General features: G+C 47.4%; 1 protein-coding gene across 7 annotated transcripts in view; it reads right to left on the reverse strand.

Annotated features, from left to right (window-relative positions):
- Positions 1-17620, reverse strand: part of PTPN3 (protein tyrosine phosphatase non-receptor type 3) — a 150390-nt gene that overhangs the window by 31262 nt on the left and 101508 nt on the right. For 6 of the 7 annotated variants that reach the window (XM_019816304.3, XM_023242550.2, XM_045043569.1 and 3 more), the window contains 5 exons: positions 14256-14390; positions 11260-11436; positions 1963-2149; positions 1730-1807; positions 594-650 (listed from right to left, as the gene is read on the reverse strand). In XM_019816304.3, coding sequence (XP_019671863.2) covers positions 594-650; positions 1730-1807; positions 1963-2149; positions 11260-11436; positions 14256-14390 — 634 coding nt within the window. The remainder of the gene's footprint in view (positions 1-593; positions 651-1729; positions 1808-1962; positions 2150-11259; positions 11437-14255; positions 14391-17620) is intronic. The other variant, XM_045043568.1, reaches the window with a different exon arrangement.

A 17620-nucleotide genomic window follows, 5' to 3' on the forward strand; every position in this document is an offset into this window, starting at 1 on the left:
AGAGGGAGACACAGAATCGGAAGCAGGCCCCAGGCTCTGAGCCATCAGCCCAGAGCCCGACGCGGGGCTCGAACTCACGGACCGCGAGATCGTGACCTGAGCTGAAGTCGGACGCTTAGCCGACTGAGCCACCCAGGCGCCCCAGATCCTGCATTTCTTTTTTTTTTTTTCAACGTTTATTTATTTATTTTTGGGACAGAGAGAGACAGAGCATGAACGGGGGAGGGGCAGAGAGAGAGGGAGACACAGAATCGGAAACAGGCTCCAGGCTCTGAGCCATCAGCCCAGAGCCCGACGCGGGGCTCGAACTCACGGACCGCGAGATCGTGACCTGGCTGAAGTCGGACGCTTCACCGACTGCACCACCCAGGCGCCCCAGATCCTGCATTTCTAATGAGCTCCCAGGTAATGCTGGTGCTACACTGACCAGCAAAGTTCTGGGAAAAAAAACATGGATTCCATTCTTTCTTTCCATCTCTATGCATGCATTTACACACACTCTTTGTTGCTGGCAAAGAAGCAGGACACAGAAACAGAAATGTTAGATTCAACGGAAAACAACATGTAGGAAATAATGAAATGTGTTAACTTACAGGTGACTCTGGGTTTATCCTTGATACCACAAGAGGCATCTTTTGATCCACTCCTCCCTATAAACGTGTTAAATTAAAAACAACAACAACAACAACACTTGAATAGCTCATAGCAACAAAGACTTGCAGACACAAGAGGGGCTCATACTTCACTTTAACCTATTCTAATCCCAGGGCTTGGCACTCTTTCAGCACACGAGGTTCCTGACCCCTCGGGGCCTAGTGGGGTAACCAGAAGCCTGCTCAGAAGCCTCTCGCTGCCATCACGAACCTTTAGTGCGCTCAGGTGTGCTTCCTTTTAAAAAATGCAAACGTCCCCAGAGGGCTCTGCACGCACAGCCTTGAAGTGCTGTTGCAAAGGGAGCTTTCCGTGTAGCAGAGAAAAGCTGTAGAGACAGTCACAGGCTGTGAGGGCAGGGCCTCAGCAGGGTGCTGGGGTACAGGAAGGGGAGTGCCTGGTGGCAGCTGGGGCTTGGGCAGCAGGGACCACCTGCCCTCATTCTGCTCTAGAGCAGGGGTTAGTCAGCTTTGCCAAGGGCCAGAGGGGACATATTTTAGGTCTGGGAGAGAGGCCTCTGTCGCAAGTGTTCAGCTCTGCCCCAGTGCCAAAGTAGCTGTAAACTGTTCGTAAATGAATGGGTATGTCCGTGTTCCAATGACACTTTATTTGCAAAAACAGATGGGATGTGGCTCGTGGGCCACAGTTTGCAGACCCGGCCTAAAAGCAGGCAGAGATGGGGAAAGGCCCTGTAAATGTCCCTCCAACTTGAACTGTTATTCTCTCTCACTGGCTTTAGTGATGCCGACAGGCTCCCCGAAAAACCCCTCTTCTGGAGGCAGGTCTGCTTGCTGACTGTGTGTCATGTCAGAGCTTCGGTATACGCATTTATAAGATGGGTTCAAAAACACCAATTTCCCCGATTATAAGAACGCTATAAGGTGATATAAAGAAGTGCACAGCAAACACCAAGAACACAGTAGGTCCTTGGTGTCAGGCAGCTCTGGGGCCATATTAGAAAACTCCCCAGTTTCCTTAGATTAGACTGAGGCACGCAGCACACCCCTGGGGGAAGTTTAAAAGCCACCTAAAGACTGCTCCAGAGCACACAACTTCCTTATAAAGACACACGACATACCTTAAGATTAAATCCAAATTTTCCATCTTCGTCTGGCGTGATGCGGATCAAAACTAAGTAGCCATCACCATTATCATTCTGGAAAACGTTGCAAAAATGATCAACTATGTTACTTCTCTCTCCAGCTGGTGGTGAGGAGATATCTTCTTTTAGTTCTAACTACTTAAACTGCCCGTGACGTGCCTTACGGCACAGGGAATCCTGGTTGGGTCACAGGACCCAAGCTCACCCACCTTGTCACAGTAGTACTGGCTGGAGTCCTCGGTGGAGCCCCCTTTGGTCACCCTGTGGAAGGCCTCTATGAACTGCTGATCGACGCCATCTGTTGAGCAGGAGCCTGGAGCGTTTGAAGATGGAGATACAGAACTGGATGACTTCTGGGTCAGGCAGCTTTGTGCTGGATTGTTCTCGGATAGACTCCTTCATCATGGGGAAGGAGGAGATATCTTAATAACTGGATTAACATTGTAGCAGAGCAAGCATTACTGGCTGTGGGGGCCTGGCATCCCAGGGCTGTCATGAGTTCCTGCACGCTCAGAAGAGCTCCAAAGGTCAACCCCAGGGCTCTGGCCCACCTGGGGTCCACTGGCTGCCCTTGCCCTCATCTGGCCTAAATATCATCACCTTTAGTTTTGGGGATAAGGGGCAGGAGGGGAGGGAGGATCCAGGAGCTGCTGAAAACTCAGCTCCCTTCCCAGCTGCGTTAGAAGGTGACAGGGAAACACGCCTGGCTACCCTGGTGGTTTAATTACCGGAGCTCACTCAGACGCATGTCTCCATTCCTTCTGAAAGCTTTCTCCTTCCATCTCATTCCTGCTGTTAGCTCTGCTTCAGTAGGACTCTTGGCTGCCCCCCAAAAATGGGACTAACACTGCACATTCAAGACCATTTATATTAATCCTAGTTTGCATTATTTGCCTGTGACCTCCATTAATTGTCTCCAATGATATTATCCTTCTTTTTTTTTTCTCCAATCAACGTCCTCCCTCATCTTAGAGCTACACGGCCCAATATGGTAGCCACTAGTCACCTGCAGCTATTCAAATTTCAATGAAGATCTGGAAGTTCCTTGGTTGTATCAGTCACATCTCAAAAATGCTCAAGAGCCACATGTGGCTGGTGGCTCCCGTTTTGGACAACACAGTTACAGAACATTTCTATCATCACAGGAAGATCTCCTGGAAGTGATGTCTTAGAGAATTATAGACTACTAGAATCAAACAGACCTCTGCAGTCCTCTGGTCCAACTCCCATTTCACAGATGAAGAAACTGGTCTAGACAGCTGACTGACTTGCCCACGGACACACAGCTTTCCCCTCACTTAACATACAGAAGCTGGTGGACCTGGGTCCCCGAGCATCTCTTTCTTCTCCAGGCCATGCCACGTCTGCTCTTAAGACTCCTTCCTCCCCACCCTCACCTCTCCAAGCTCACAGGGCCACAGAAACCATCTCAGCCATCACCATGTAGGACACTTGACTTCTCTGCATCACGCACACCCACACCATCCCCCTGCAGAGCCACATGCCTAGCGAGAGATGCCTTAAAATGCCTACAGAACGTAGGGTTTTCCTTACCTTCTACAGACTCTGCCACATTCTAACCTCATACAGATTTAAGTCATGAGAGAGGTGAGGAGACAAGGCATTCAGTGACACATAGTACACAAAAGACAGTTCCTGCTGTCTCTGACTAAAATTTTCTCTTAAACCCTTGTCTGTGGATTTTTCATTAAATCAGGGCTCCTCTGTTCCCTAGCAAGTTCAAATGATCTTACTTTAAATTTAAAATCTGTGTCATAGTCACACAATACTTCACCATCTCAACTTATGTGAATATAAAAATTCAGTGACAGAAATAACAGCTATATGCAAGCGAAGAGTTTGGCCTTATGGCTTTCGAGTTGCTGGGTGAGGGAAGGGTGCTATGGATGGCAAGGCATCTCAGACATAGGATATTTTGGAAGTGAAGCTGTATACCAGTGGTAGATTTTCAGACTGAAATGAAAGAGACTTTAATTAAAACTTAAAAAAAAAAAAAAAAAGTTCCCCCCAAGCAGGGTAACTCAGCCAGTTTAACATTTACAAGAGCACCCCCTAGTGGCAAGAAGCGCAGCTGCTTGGCAGCTGCTAGACCAAAATCGAGCCAAACCCGGTTTAGGAAACACTATTTCCAGTTCTAGGGGTGGAGCTGAACCCTTAATATGAAGTTGCAAATAGCATACACTCTTCAAATGTTTGGAAGGCTCTAGAGGGTGACAGTGACAGAAAGGGTGAAGGGCATATAAACAAAAAACCAGAAGAGCCAGGTGACAGAGCAGAAGAGGACAGACTAATTTCAGTAAAATTCTAATTTTATATTCATTATATTTAATTTCTACATTTTGAATGTGTGGCTTGCATCATATAAAGTTTTAAAGTATTTTTCTTTTTCAGTATAAAATGTAACCGTCTACCTAACACAGCCCACAGTGCTAAAAATAATATATTCAAAGTCATTATGTGCCCAATCCTATTTTCTAAGTAGGGATGGAGGTTACTTTTAGAGAGCAATTTATTAAACATATGACAATTTCTTTTGGCTGATCAACTATGTACAGACGTTCCCTGTAGGCTGCTGTAACGTTCTGCTCAGCGTGGAGGATGGACAGACAGATGGTGAGGAGGACATCAAACGAGAAGTAACGAGAAGGTGGCAGCTGGATACAGCACACGGAAGCCACGAGCGCAGATGCCAAACCAAGCGGGCTTTCTCCCTCCTTGGGGCAGGATGTGAGGTGCTACTGAGGGAGAGCCCAGTGGATGAGGAGGGATGCGGGGAGCTGCAGGGGGTGGGGGTGAGGGTGGGGAGGACCTGGGTTCCAGGGAAAGGAGTGAAGAAAGGGGTAGGATGAGCCAAATCAAGAAGACAGTGTGGGCTGACGAGGCCAATAACTGGGGAGGGAGGGAACAGAAGAGGTCTGTCCCTGAGGCAGGAAGGGGGCACTTGCCAGAGGAGGGGGGACACAGAGGAGACTGCCACTGTTGTCTGGAAGCCAGAGCAGCCTGGGAGGGACGGACCACCTTCGGCTCCCTGGGGAGAGAGGGGACAGGGACAGACCGGCTGACAGGCAGACCAAAGGGTATTCACCCTCAGGAAACAGAAGCTTCAAAACTGTAAATGCCAACGACAGGTATCAGAAACAAAAGCCATGCCAGAATTCACTTGTCAGAAGAGAAGCGATATTAAAAAAATTAAAACTGCCCACGAAAGACTCCTGTGTGACGCTTGTATACCGCTCTTCCCTAAACCCTACAAAAGGACAAGGACGTCCACCCTAAGCCTGTTAAAGCAAGCGAAGCAGTGCTCCATGGAGGGTTTCCCAGCTCTAACTGAGCTACCAGTGAGGTGGTGTCTCTACGGGGGTGGGACAGAACAGGGGCCATTTGGTGTCGTGTTTCTCTCTGGAGTCTAGGAGCTTCTTGAGGTTGGGAGAGACCTTCGTCCTCTTTCTCTTCCTCTCCTAGTGCACGTAACACTCGGCCGGGCATGCGAGTGCTCAGCTAAGACGCTGAATGAACAAAGAAGAAAACCACCTTACTCAAGTACCCGGGACTGATTGAAGTACTCTAGAAGAGCACATATTTCACCCAGTCACCTGGGAGCAGAGGTGAAGAGATGGGCTACACGGTTCTCAGCTTCTGCGAGCTCAGAGCTGCTGAGAATATCACATTCACAGGAGTCCCCTGAGGATCTTGTTAAAATGCAGACTCTGATTCAGCAGGCCTGGGGTGGGCCTGAGGTCCGCATTTCCGGCAAGCTCTCAGGAGATGCTGATGTTCCTGAGCTGTGGCCAAAAGGGGAGTTATGAAGGGCTAGAAGAATGCAATGTGTCCTTTGAATAAAATTCCTGGAGAAACTGTCCACATGGATTTTATCTTTACATCAGATTCACCGAATAACAAATGGAGTCCTCTTTTCAAGGGTGGGTTTTTATGATATAGAGACGTTCTTCACACGATACTCTTATCTCTGTAATAAAAGCTAAGGGCCCATGATCAAAACTAAACTGAAGAAATTGCTGAAGTGGCTCAGGGACTCTGGTACAGACGTGTTCCCTTCTGGGCTCTGCATTTCTTCACTAATGAAATCATGGGTCATGCGTCTGTCCCCCACCTCAGGCTGCCCCCTCAGATACTAAGACATCTCAAAGGCAAGAAAGCACTTGTTAAAATTCAGCTAATTCATGCTTGAGTTCTCTGATGAGAGTTTCCTGCCAGAGGCCCTGGCCCTGCAGTAGCCCCAACCACACGGCTGTGCTCACGGACGACAGTTAACCCAAACTCGGCCAAGTCAATCTGTTTGATTTCTTCGTTGACACAGACGCCATGTGATGCTGTTCAGAGGATATGGGCACCTCACGTGGAGGTGGCAGAGGGGGCATCCCGCTGTGACAACGTTGGGGCTTGCATGTAACCGTCTGTCCAACCTCGCGAACAGTCACGGAATAGGTACTAAGTCTCAAGCACTGTGCCAGCTATGCGGGGGAAGGAGAGGTCAGCAGGGCACTATCCCTCTACCCTCAAAGAGCTCACTGTCTAGTCAAGGAGAAGACATAAAAGCATAAAAATAATCAAGTAATATCATTGTGTTGCAATGGCGACGCTCAGGCGTCTGGGGTATGGTGGGAGGCCAGGAGAGCCTTCACAGAGGAGAGGGAACTGTGCCTGGAGTTCGAAAGATGAATTAGGAAGGGTCTGAACAGGTAGTCAGGAGGGGAAGCAGAAGGGGGTCTAGGCCAAACACTACTAACGACAAAAGAGACAGGACAGCAGCAGATGCAGAGGCATGAGATTCTGAAAAAGCACAGGGGAGTGACGTGCTGGGGCACAGATTTCACAAAAATAAGGCTCTCAGCCTTGTGAAAGATGGTTTGGAAGGAGGGGAGACCAAAGCCAGGAGGACACTTAGGGCAGTTTCGCAACAGTCTCTGACAGACGACGGTGGCTGACACAGGCAGTGCAGTGGGATGCCGGAGGGATCCGATTCAAGAGATGTTCGGGAGGAAGACCAACAAGGTGAGAGCCTAGCTGAGGAAGGTGGAAGAGAAGGAGTCCAGGATGGTGGAAGTTTCTAATGGATGCAAACAGGGTGCAAATGTGGCCGCTTTCACCAAGACACAGGAGGAGCCACAGGTTGGACAGGGAGACGATGAGTGGAGATTGGGGTCCCTTGGGGCTTCAAGTATCAGTCATACGTCTACATGCATGTGGACAGACGCCCGGTGAAGGACAGGCAACGTGCAGAGAAAACAGACACAAAACTGCTGATGCAGTCCTGTCGCTGGCTGGCCTCCTCTGACAGAGACCCTCAGATGTACACAGATCTGTGTGCCACTGGCCAGTGTAGGACTGATGTGCTCAGGGAAGAGTGACTAGCAGGCCGAGGGGTGGAGAGTGGCTGACAGAACTGGAGTCGTTTCGTGTAAAGGAGAGTAGATGGGGTTATCGGGTAGAATCAGAAATGGAGCTCCAGGCAGGGATCTGTGGACGGCCCTGCTCATGCTGGGTCAGCATCAAGGACACTTCCCACACAGTCTGGACAACTGGGCTGTCCAACACCAGAACAGGCTGCCACACTGCAGGAGGGCTCCCCATCCCCAACGGGGCGACTGGGTGACAGGGCGGACGGCATTCTGCACTGCCGATGTGGTTGCAGAGAGGCGTTTCTGAAGTCCCACTGAGGGCACAGAAGTTGTCGTTGTCTTTGTGGTTTTAAATGCTTATTGATTTTTTTAATGTTTGTTTGTTTGTTTATTTTTTGAGAGAGAAACAGAGTGTGAGCAGAGAAGGGGGGAAGAGAGAGGGAAACAAAGAATCTGAAGCAGGCTCCAGGCTCTGAGCTGTTGGCACAGAGCCCGATGTAGGGCTCGAACTCACTGACCATGAGATTATGACCTGAGCCGAAGTTGGACACTCAACTGACTGAGCCACCCAGGTGCCTCAAATGTTTTTTTTTTGGGGGGGGGAGGTACAGAGATAGAGGGGGACAGATTATCTGAAGCAGACTCCTCACTGTCTGCACAGAGCCCAATGTGGGACTCGAACTCGTGAACCCTGAGACCATGACCTGGGCCGAAGTGGTATGCTCAACCAACTGAGCCCCCCCAGGCACCCCCGGAAGTTGTTTTTTTTTAAAATTTTTAAATGTTTTTATCTTTTGGGGGGAGGGGCAGAGAGAGAGGGACACAGAATCTGAAACACGCTCCAGGCTCTGAGCTGTCGGCACAGAGCCCGACGCGGGGCTCAGACTCATGAACCATGAGATCATGACCTGAGCCAAAGGTGGGCGCTTCACCGACTGGGCCACCCAAGCGCCCCTGCAGAAGTTGTTTTTAATCTCTGCTTTGCAAAGTCACTTTTCCTTTAGGGAGATTCCCCTCCCACATTTTCTGGGTGTTAGGGAATGGTAAGTTGTTTTTTTGTTTTTTGTTTTTGCCATGAAGGAAACTTCCTTTGCTGCAGATTTCAGCCTTCACTCTGAAGCAAGCAAAGGGACACCGAATGGCCGAGAGAAACCTGGGAGTTAACAAAAGACTACAGCCGACTCGGGCACAAAGCAAACTGCCAAGGATTCATAACTATAATCATCAACTTTGCTGTGCTGCTATAAATACGGAACAACCCGGAGAGTGACTCACCCGCTAAGATAACGTGTGGAGAGCCTGAGCCGCGCCACCCTGGGTTTAGAGCCAAAGTCTATCTGCTCTTTTTCTTCCCTTCTCTTTCTTCTTCTTGTTTACATGGGTACAGAATGTTACGCTTACTTCTCCTTTCCACAAGGAACCCTCCGTACTTACCGCCTGTGATGTTATTCATCCGATTTCTCTGACGGAACACTCCTTTTTGCCTCTTAACACAAACGGGCTGTATAAAACATGCCACACGTTTCTTCGACACCTTGCAGAAACTCAACTACAACAGGTTTCCCCCCCCCCCCCCACCAAGTACAGGCCAGTTTTTCCTGCTTGCCTTGGGCAATGGGGGACCCCAGACTCCTGGGTAGGGTGCAGCTGCTCTGCCAGCAGGAAGCGGTCCGGTAGGGGCTGCCATTTTTCAACTGTTTACCCCACTCACAACGCCCGGCCGCTAACCTGACTCTGGGAGACGTCTGTTGGCGCAAAGCCGCGACAAGGAAGGCTGCTTTGAAGTCGCTATCCACTACGTTCAACATTCAGCTGCAGCGAAAAAGTGCCCCAGGACGACCCACCTTACGAGGTCTCACGCAAGAGTTTCAGAATTGATGTGCAGTGTTTAGGGGTGTGCAGGGCCCAAAATTACTTGAGTCAAATGGGACTCAAGGAAGTGAATTTTGAATCTAACTTAAAAAAACATACATTTAAATGGCCCTATGTGGACTGTGGCTCCTGTGTTGGACTGTGAGGGTCTAGCTGCTGCATGATTCCATGATGTGGTGGCAGACCACAGGAGGAAAGCCTGACATGGGACCTCAGACCGTTCCCCAAACTCCTTCCTTTTACAAAAGTGGCAGAAGATGCAAGGAGGAAGGCTGACTGTGTGCTATCTGCCCAACTGGACTGGAGGCCCCTTAACGCAAAGACTTGTCTACTTCCCCTTGATGTCCCCTCAATGAGCAGCAAAAGGCACAGAAGTTACGCTGCTGCACTCAGCCATGCACGCAGCCCTTTAAAATACCCACACCCCACCAGACACAATCCGTCTCCTTCTAGCCCACACTGGTAAGTACTGTCAATAGCACGGTCTGTGATGATGGAAATGCTCTATCTGCGCTGTCCAGCATGGCAGTCATTACCTACATGTGGCTCTTCAGCACTTGAAATGAGGCTTGGATGACTGAAGAGGGCATTTAAATGTTAAGTAATTTGAATCTGAATAGGCACACGTGACTAGAGGCTACTGCACTGGCCAGGGGAAGTCGAGATACTGCCCAACGCCATGATGGGACTACATACCACAAGAGGAAGGGCTGACATGGGGAGTGTGACTGAGCTTTCCAGAGCCCTCGGTGCATTTCCTAAATGCTCTTTCACCTTCCCGAAAGCCACAGAAGCCCATCGCAGAATCAAACTGGCTCAATTCATGCACGCCTGCATTCCTGCCTTGTATATCTAGGTTTGCAAAACCATGGGGTCCCACGAAGGAACTCACACCCTTCCACACTGTCACTTCAATGGAGCTGCAAGTTGGGGCAAGAGATACTGATCATTTCTGCAAAAGCATCATCCAAGCCCAGGTCACAAGGAAATAGCGACCGGAGGATTATTTAACCAGAGGTGTTAAGAACACAGATAAGCTGGCAACCATGTCTGCTGCGGTCAGAGACAACAGAGAGGTGACAACCTCACACATAAATGGGAAGTGAGATTTGCAATTCACCTGCCGATGTCTAGAATACAATCAGGATGCGTTTAATGCTTTACGCCTAGCAGCTAGAGTGGTAAAAATTTACAGATTAACTGAAGTGGCTTCTTGCTAATCCTGGGCTGTTCAGGGAGGCATTATGTTTCTATAGTTCGGGTACAGTATGGGACTTAACAGAATGAGCACCCAGTGCCTGTGGGTGACTTCCTAATGGTTGCTCCAGTTCTCTCATAGTTCAGCTTAAAATGTCACTTTTTGATCGTGTCTACTTTAAAAAATTTGAGGTAGCTAACTCTAAAATGTATAGATGTGGGAGAAGTGTGAATTCATTGAGAGAAAAAAAAGTAAGACCCATGAATAAGGCAAGGAGGAAAAGAAACAGGGGCTGTATCGGAAACCTGGGCTAAGGGAAGCCAGTGCAATTGAACCTAACATGGAGCTCTGAGTTCCCTGGTAAGCAAGACGAAAAGAGAACTAGTGAATTAGATATACCTTATTGAATAATAAAAGAACTGAAGCCAGTACTTTCAGAGAGACATTTTTCCCTGGCCTTGAGATGTGAAGGGAGTTTGTCACATTTATAGAAAGGAAGATGGGGGCATAAAAGGAACTTAATGCAAACTGTTGACAAAAAGTTAACAAAGTTTCAGAGATGTTCTATGCATGTTTTTGCTTTATACTCGCAATTCATCTAAAGCAAACCTTGAGGGCATATGGTGGGTCTGAGAAGGCTTTCGGTGGACAGGTAGAAGTAAGCGTATTTCCAGTGATCTAGGAGTCCTGTAGTGGTAAAACTTGGGCAATCTAGAGAAATACTCCAGCAGTTAACGTATCTATACCCCTGGAATGTGAACTGATTTAACCTGGGCTTTGCTCGTGAACTAGAGACTATTCAAGGGAGCAACACATATGTGGAGAGTAGGTCTCTGTCACAGACAAAAATGAGTGCAAGCTCTAGACCTCAGGCACACAGCTTGTCGTCCTGTGGCGGAACGGACAGTCTGACTTATGCCGTCATCCTGGCAGAGAGCACCGTAGGGTGTTGGCTGCAGGCTCTAGCCCTTGACCTAAATGGCCATCTGGGCTTGAGCAAATTCCTCAACAGCCAAAACAAGCAGATACAAAGAAGAGAACAACACATTTCTTACTCTCGGTGAGGGCTCCGGTTCTGAGAAACCTCGGAATCGCTGTCTTTCGGGGACAGGGAGGCCTTGTACGTGTAAAACACATCTTCGGTTTCGGTAATGTACGTCATCTCGTTCGCAAGGTTATCTGCGGAAGAGTGCCGTGGCTTCCGGATTTCGTGCCGGAGCCGAGGACTTCGCCTGCGTGGGAGAGAGGTCGAGCGTGAAAGTCCCGACAGCAAATTGCACTTAAAAACTTCGTTAGACATCGGCGATCTGGCTTTGTGCCCTGACCTTTCCAAGGATGCCTTGGCTAACGCTGTTGGAAATTAAGAACCAGTTAACCCATTACGACACCAGAATCCACCAAGGGCCATGTGGGTTCTCAAGACTCTCAGCCCCGCGGTATAGCCCCCAAGACGGTAGCGTTGATTGTATACGTAGGCAGATGAGAGCGGTTTATGCCCTTTGGGAAGTGGTGAGTGTTGACTTAGGGAGCTATTCTTCCAGGAGGCCTCAAGCTCTCAATGCACAGATAACACACCATACTGACTACTGATCAATTCTTCAGAGTCATTTGAGCACCAGTATAAATAAAGGGTTTAGAAGCCAAAGTACAGTTTTTGGCAAAACTGAAACCTTATTTCAACTACATCCCTTCATGTGAATTTCACTTGATCCAAGAAGCAGTGTTTGCTTTTAAAAATATACCCTGTATGCCCTGTTAGGTGGGCACAGCAGCAGTAGCTAGCTATGTGGCTGCAGGCAAGTCACAACACCTCTCTGGGCCTCAGCTGTACCTACCTGCTCCTGAGAATGAACCAAATGAAGCAATGATCTCCGGACGCCTGGGGAAGCACCTGGGCATCGGCTCCTGCAGTGGGTGATCCCAGGCTGCTGAGCCTTCTAAGTTTTATTTTCTCTCAGTTTTTCCACCTTCTTCTTTGTGAGCCATTTCTCTTTGAGACTGTCAGGGCTTCCTCCACTATTCCCATTCCCCCTGGGCTCTGCTAATCAATAATACTGTGTCCAGAATAGGGTAGAAAGGCTCGTGACTCCTCAGAAGGGGACCTATAAATAGCAGTAAGAGCTCCAGGCCACGGGTGTGGCAACATCAAACCCCGCTGTTCTCCTGGATGCTGTCCTGGGCCTCTGCTCTGGGGCCCTGGCATCAGTGCCTAAGAGGCTTGCAGACAAAGCTGCTACTTTACAGCATAAATCTACCACTTTAGGATGAAGTGCCTAAATCGTGGGAAACCAAGAAACGAATCTACTCAGCCATACTGTGATTTCTAACACTAAATACCATCAGTATCTCTGGCTAGAGCACTGGGCCCCCGGGGGAGGGTCCTCACCCAGCCACCCTGCACAGCACCTCCGTTTTGTGTGGGTTAGAATCTCCCCTAGTCCTAGAAGATCCGTCCTTGGTAACTTATAGGCCCACCCTGTCTTTTGTGAAATGAACAGAAAGCCATACTCTTAATTCCAGCGTGGAGCTGGGGCAGTGCCTCTGGCTGGGTTTCCCTCTCCCGCTGACGATACCTGGTCATTTTGGAGGCATTCACAAAAATGGGCTGATGTCTCTCAGGAATTATAATAAAATAATGATACTAATCCCATCTGATTTCTTTTAATCACTTACAAAGCACCCGCACACTGTTACATCATTTGTGGTGATTTTCACAACCTTTTTTCACATGGGGAGACTGAGACCAGAGAGGTAAAGAAACTTGATAATTTAACAGAAGAGCCAAAATCTGAGTCTGGGTGATACAGTTATACAATCAGTGCCCTTCCCACTTGGCCAAATTGCCACTTCCTTCCTTTCAAGCCATCATATTAAAAAGTCGGTGGGCTACTTCCCCAAGCGCATTAGCTACTGTTTTTCAGAATCCTGCATCCTACATTGCATACCTTTACTAGGCTTTCCCAAAGTTTATTTTGTGCGATGCCAAAGGAAAACAGATTAGATAAAGCTCAGCATGCTTCCTTATCACAGGACTTCCCAGAACATCAGTATGCCAGCATGTACTGTACTCCCCAAAGGGGCATTTCAGGAGGCTGTAGTTCTCAAATTCAGACCAAATAAAAAATTTTTTTAAAAATTTTTGTTCATTTAATAAATGTTTATTCATTTATTAAATGAATAAATGGGGGAAGGGCAGAGAGACAGGGAGACACAGCGTCCAAAGCAGGCCCCAGGCTCTGAGCTGTCAGCACAGAGCCTGATGCAGGGGCTCGAACCCATGAAAGGTGAGATAATGATCTGAGTTGAAGTTGGAGACTCAACTGGCTGAGCCACCCAGGCACCCCCAGACCAAATAAGATTTAAAATAGATTCTTTTGGGGGGCGCCTGGGTGGCTCTGTCAGTTAAGCGTCCGACTTCGGCTCAGGTCATGATCTCACGGTCTGTGAGTTTGAGCCCTGCGTCGGGCTCTGTGCTGACAGCTCAGAGCCTGGAGCCTGTTTCAGATTCTGTGTCTCCCTGTCTCTCTGCCCCTCCCCTGTTTATGCTCTGTCTCTCTGTCTCAAAAACAAATAAACGTTAAAAAAAAAATTAAAAAAAAATTTTTTTTAATGTTTATTTATTTTTGAGAGACAGAGACTGGCAGGGGAGGGGCAGGGAGAGAGAGGGAGACACAGAATCTGAAACAGGCTCCAGGCTCTGAGCTGTCAGCATAGAGCCCGACACAGAGCCTGATGTGGGGCTCAAACTCAGGAGCTGTGAGATCATGATCTGAGCTGAAGTTGGACGCCTAACTGACTGAGCCACCCAGGCGCCCCCCCCCACCCCAAATAAGTTTTTAAAAGAGAACATCCCAGAATTATACACTAAGGAAAATGTTTAGTAAGGCTTGCGTATTTCACAACAACAGTAAACTGTTAATTTTGCACCAAGCAAGCACACAAACATAAACTCTGATTGCAGGATGCCTATATTGGGAAAACGTATAAAGTTGAATTTTTAAGAGAGAGAAAGTGGGTAGTACAAAAAAAAAAAAAAAAAACGAGCACGTACCAGTTAGGAGTGATAGGAGGGGACCGAGAAGGCAGGCTCTTGGTTTCTAAGTGCTCCACTGACAACGATCTCCGCATGGCTGGGTTCCACACCATCCCTCCAATCACCTTTTTGCAATACTGGTTATTTACAGACCTGAAAAACCAGAAGCAAGGTTCACTTTCCACACAGACGCGTTCGACAAGAAATCATGGCATAAATGAAGCAAACAGTCTAACCATGCTCCCCCTCCCTGGTGGGCGGCTGGTGAGCACCGGGATGACACCAGCTAAGGTTACAAGGGGTCAGAGGTACGCAGGTCAAACGCGGTTCCGTTCTGTCCTGGCTCTTCCTGGTTATCTCTTCTCTTCTGGTGAAACTATTTTCTTGAGCCTTACTATTGCAAGCAACAAAGCTGGTCCCAAAATATAACCAAACCATGCCACCATGGAACTATCAGGATAACACAGAAATGCAGTTCAAGTTAAAGGAAATCTCACTTTATTCACAATGGCATGAATGCAAACATTAACCATCCTTCCAGGAAGGTTTCTTCGTCATGCAAGCTGGCAGAAGCCATTAGCTGTAAATCACAGATAACTCTTTGAGAGAAGGCCTGAGAAAATGCTTTCACAGCGGTAGGTTCTAAGAACATGCCATGCTACGTTCTAAGAAAGGGCCTCCCCGAAGCTAACTTTTGTGTTTACTTATACCTAGAGAATTTAAGTCTTAGCTACCTAGACCCCTCAGAGAATGAATTATTTGAAAGGATGGGGTTTGAAGTCAGCTAGGAAACTCAGTTCTGCTATTCCTAAATTTTCAGTGGTGTTTTAATGCCTTATTAAAACATTCCAGGGGCACCTGCGTGGCTCAGTTGGTTAAGCATCCAACTCTTGATTCTGGCTCAGGTCATGAACTCATGGTCATGGGATCTCATGGATCTCATGGGATCAAGCCCCGTGTCAAGCTCTGTGTTGGGTGTAGAGCCTGCTTAAGATTCTTTCCCCCCACCCCTTCCTCCACCCCCCTCTGCCCCTCTCCCACTCATGTTCTTTTTCTCAAAAAAAAACCAAAAAAACAAAAAAACACCAAAAAAAAAATTGCACACATTTCCTTGCAGCCTAAAACTCACAAGCCAAACAAACAAACAATAATAACAAAAAACAGGCAGGACAAAAAACCCAAAAGAACACGAAACATGCCCTAGAATGCCAATGTACTAATTTACAGTAAGAAATACTGCTGTTACCCCGATCAAAACACTCACAGCAACATCACTGGGAGAATCTATATCAGAGAGCAAATTAGCACTGATTGAGAATGCTGCCTCAGAACAAGAGGACAAGCTAGAAGATTCAAAGGTTTGATGTTGTAGTTCCCCAAAGTACGTGTCACAGGTTATTAATAGATACCCTTTGGGGAAAAAAATGTTCCATTGTCCCTTAAGCTTGCAAAATACTGAACAAGTTTCTTCTATGTGGAACTTCTGTCAGGGAGCCCAACACGCAAGTATGTAGATGTATCCCTAGGGTTGGGCAAATCATGTAACCTTATGCCTCAGTTTCCTCATTTATAAAATGGAGATGGTGAGGGCTGAAATCTGCACTGCACTGAAGCTGGTCTTAGCAGCAATGAACTGATGACCTGTGCCATGAACCACCAATATCCCAAATGACCCCCAGTGGCAGATTAAAAATGGCTACAGCTCTTCTTTGACTCGTCTCTTGATTATGGGCTGGCCTGTGACTGCTTTGACCAAGAGTAGCTGTGCAGTTCTGGACCTGGCCTTTAAGATGGCTGGCTGCTTCTGCCTTAGGTGGTCGGAGCCCTGAACTTCTGCATGAGACATCTACTACCCTGCTGGAGAGCACACATGACGAGGCCCAGAGGACACAGAACGAAGTGAAGGGTCCAGCTGAGTCCAGCCTTCCCATCATGCCATCAAGCATGGGAGCAAAGTCATCCTGGATCCATAGCCCAGCCCAGCCACCAGTTGCCTGTCACTGAGAAATCCCACTCTACCACATGGTCTTTCCTAAATTCTTTATCCACAAAATCTTGACAGATGACAGAAAGATTGTGGTTTTCTGTTTGTTTTGTTTTTAAGTAGGCTCCATACCAGCATGGAGCCCAACGTGGGGCTTGAACTCATGACCCTGAGATCATAACCTGAGCTGAGATCAAGAGTTGGACACTGGACTGAGCCATCCAAGCGCCCCAAGCTTGTTTCAAGGGACCAAAATAGGGGTAGGTTATTCTGCCACAATGGGTAACCAGAACCTGCCCCACCTCACCCCCAACTCCATGTTGGCTACATTTTTCAGAAACAAAGACATCTGAATTGAAGTGACAGTGGTAGAATTTGAACTCAGTTTTCTTAGCAATGGTCCATGCTTTCAACCGCTCACTATCTAATCCTATCAGCCGGCTCAAAGGATTAGGTTCAACTAATGTAAAAACTATATTCCAGTAAGTTATGTCTGTGACGTCTTCAGTAATAGCTACTGAATGTAGAAAATACTAGAAACAATATTATAGGAGCTGCAAACTTTGAAAATATATTTGCTCTGGGTTTATCAGAAGCTGAGAGAGAGCACTTAGCATCACAGATACTACCACTGCTACTAACATTAATTCGCTACTTAATTGAATCTATAAAAAGCTACCTAATGATTATCAACATAATAGGAAAGTCACTGGAATTGTGTGATACAGTCCCACATACCAGATAATGGCTCAGACAGGGGCATTACTTCATTAGTAATAGCCACTTCAACAACAATGCAAAATTACAAGAGCAGTTTTTCAAACCAATAGTTTACAATAACTTGATAAATGATTTCTGCTGTATCTGGTCCTGAGCAGGCAGTCTTAGAATAAATACACAAAAAATATAAACTGCATGATTAGTTTAGGGAATGCATTGTCATCTAAAGTTACAATTTTATAAGAGTAATTTCTTCCACTGTACTACTCATTAAACATTTTTAATATGAATTTTTAATATGATTCCTGTAGATACTAATTATACTTAAATATAATTAAGTATGCGCATGGTACCAACTAAACACTCAACTGGCAGTTCTCATTATTACTGTTATTTTGTGGTTGTTACTAGGTAGCATATCCCAAAGTCACTTGACTCTGGGAAGCTTTCTTTTTTTAAAATTTTTTTTTTAATGTTTATTTATTTTTGAGAGAGACAGAGTGTGAGTGGGGGAGGGGAAGAGAGAGATGGAGACAGAATCGGAAGCAGGCTCTAGGCTCCGAGCTGTCAGCACAGAGCCAGACGTGGGGCCTGAACTCACGGACCGTGAGATCACGACTTGAGCCAAAGTCAGATGCTTAACCGACTGAGCCACCCAGGCACGCCCCTGGGAAGCATT

Source organism: Felis catus, chromosome D4 (genome assembly GCF_018350175.1).
Source record: "Felis catus isolate Fca126 chromosome D4, F.catus_Fca126_mat1.0, whole genome shotgun sequence".
Classification (NCBI taxonomy): domain Eukaryota; kingdom Metazoa; phylum Chordata; class Mammalia; order Carnivora; family Felidae; genus Felis; species Felis catus.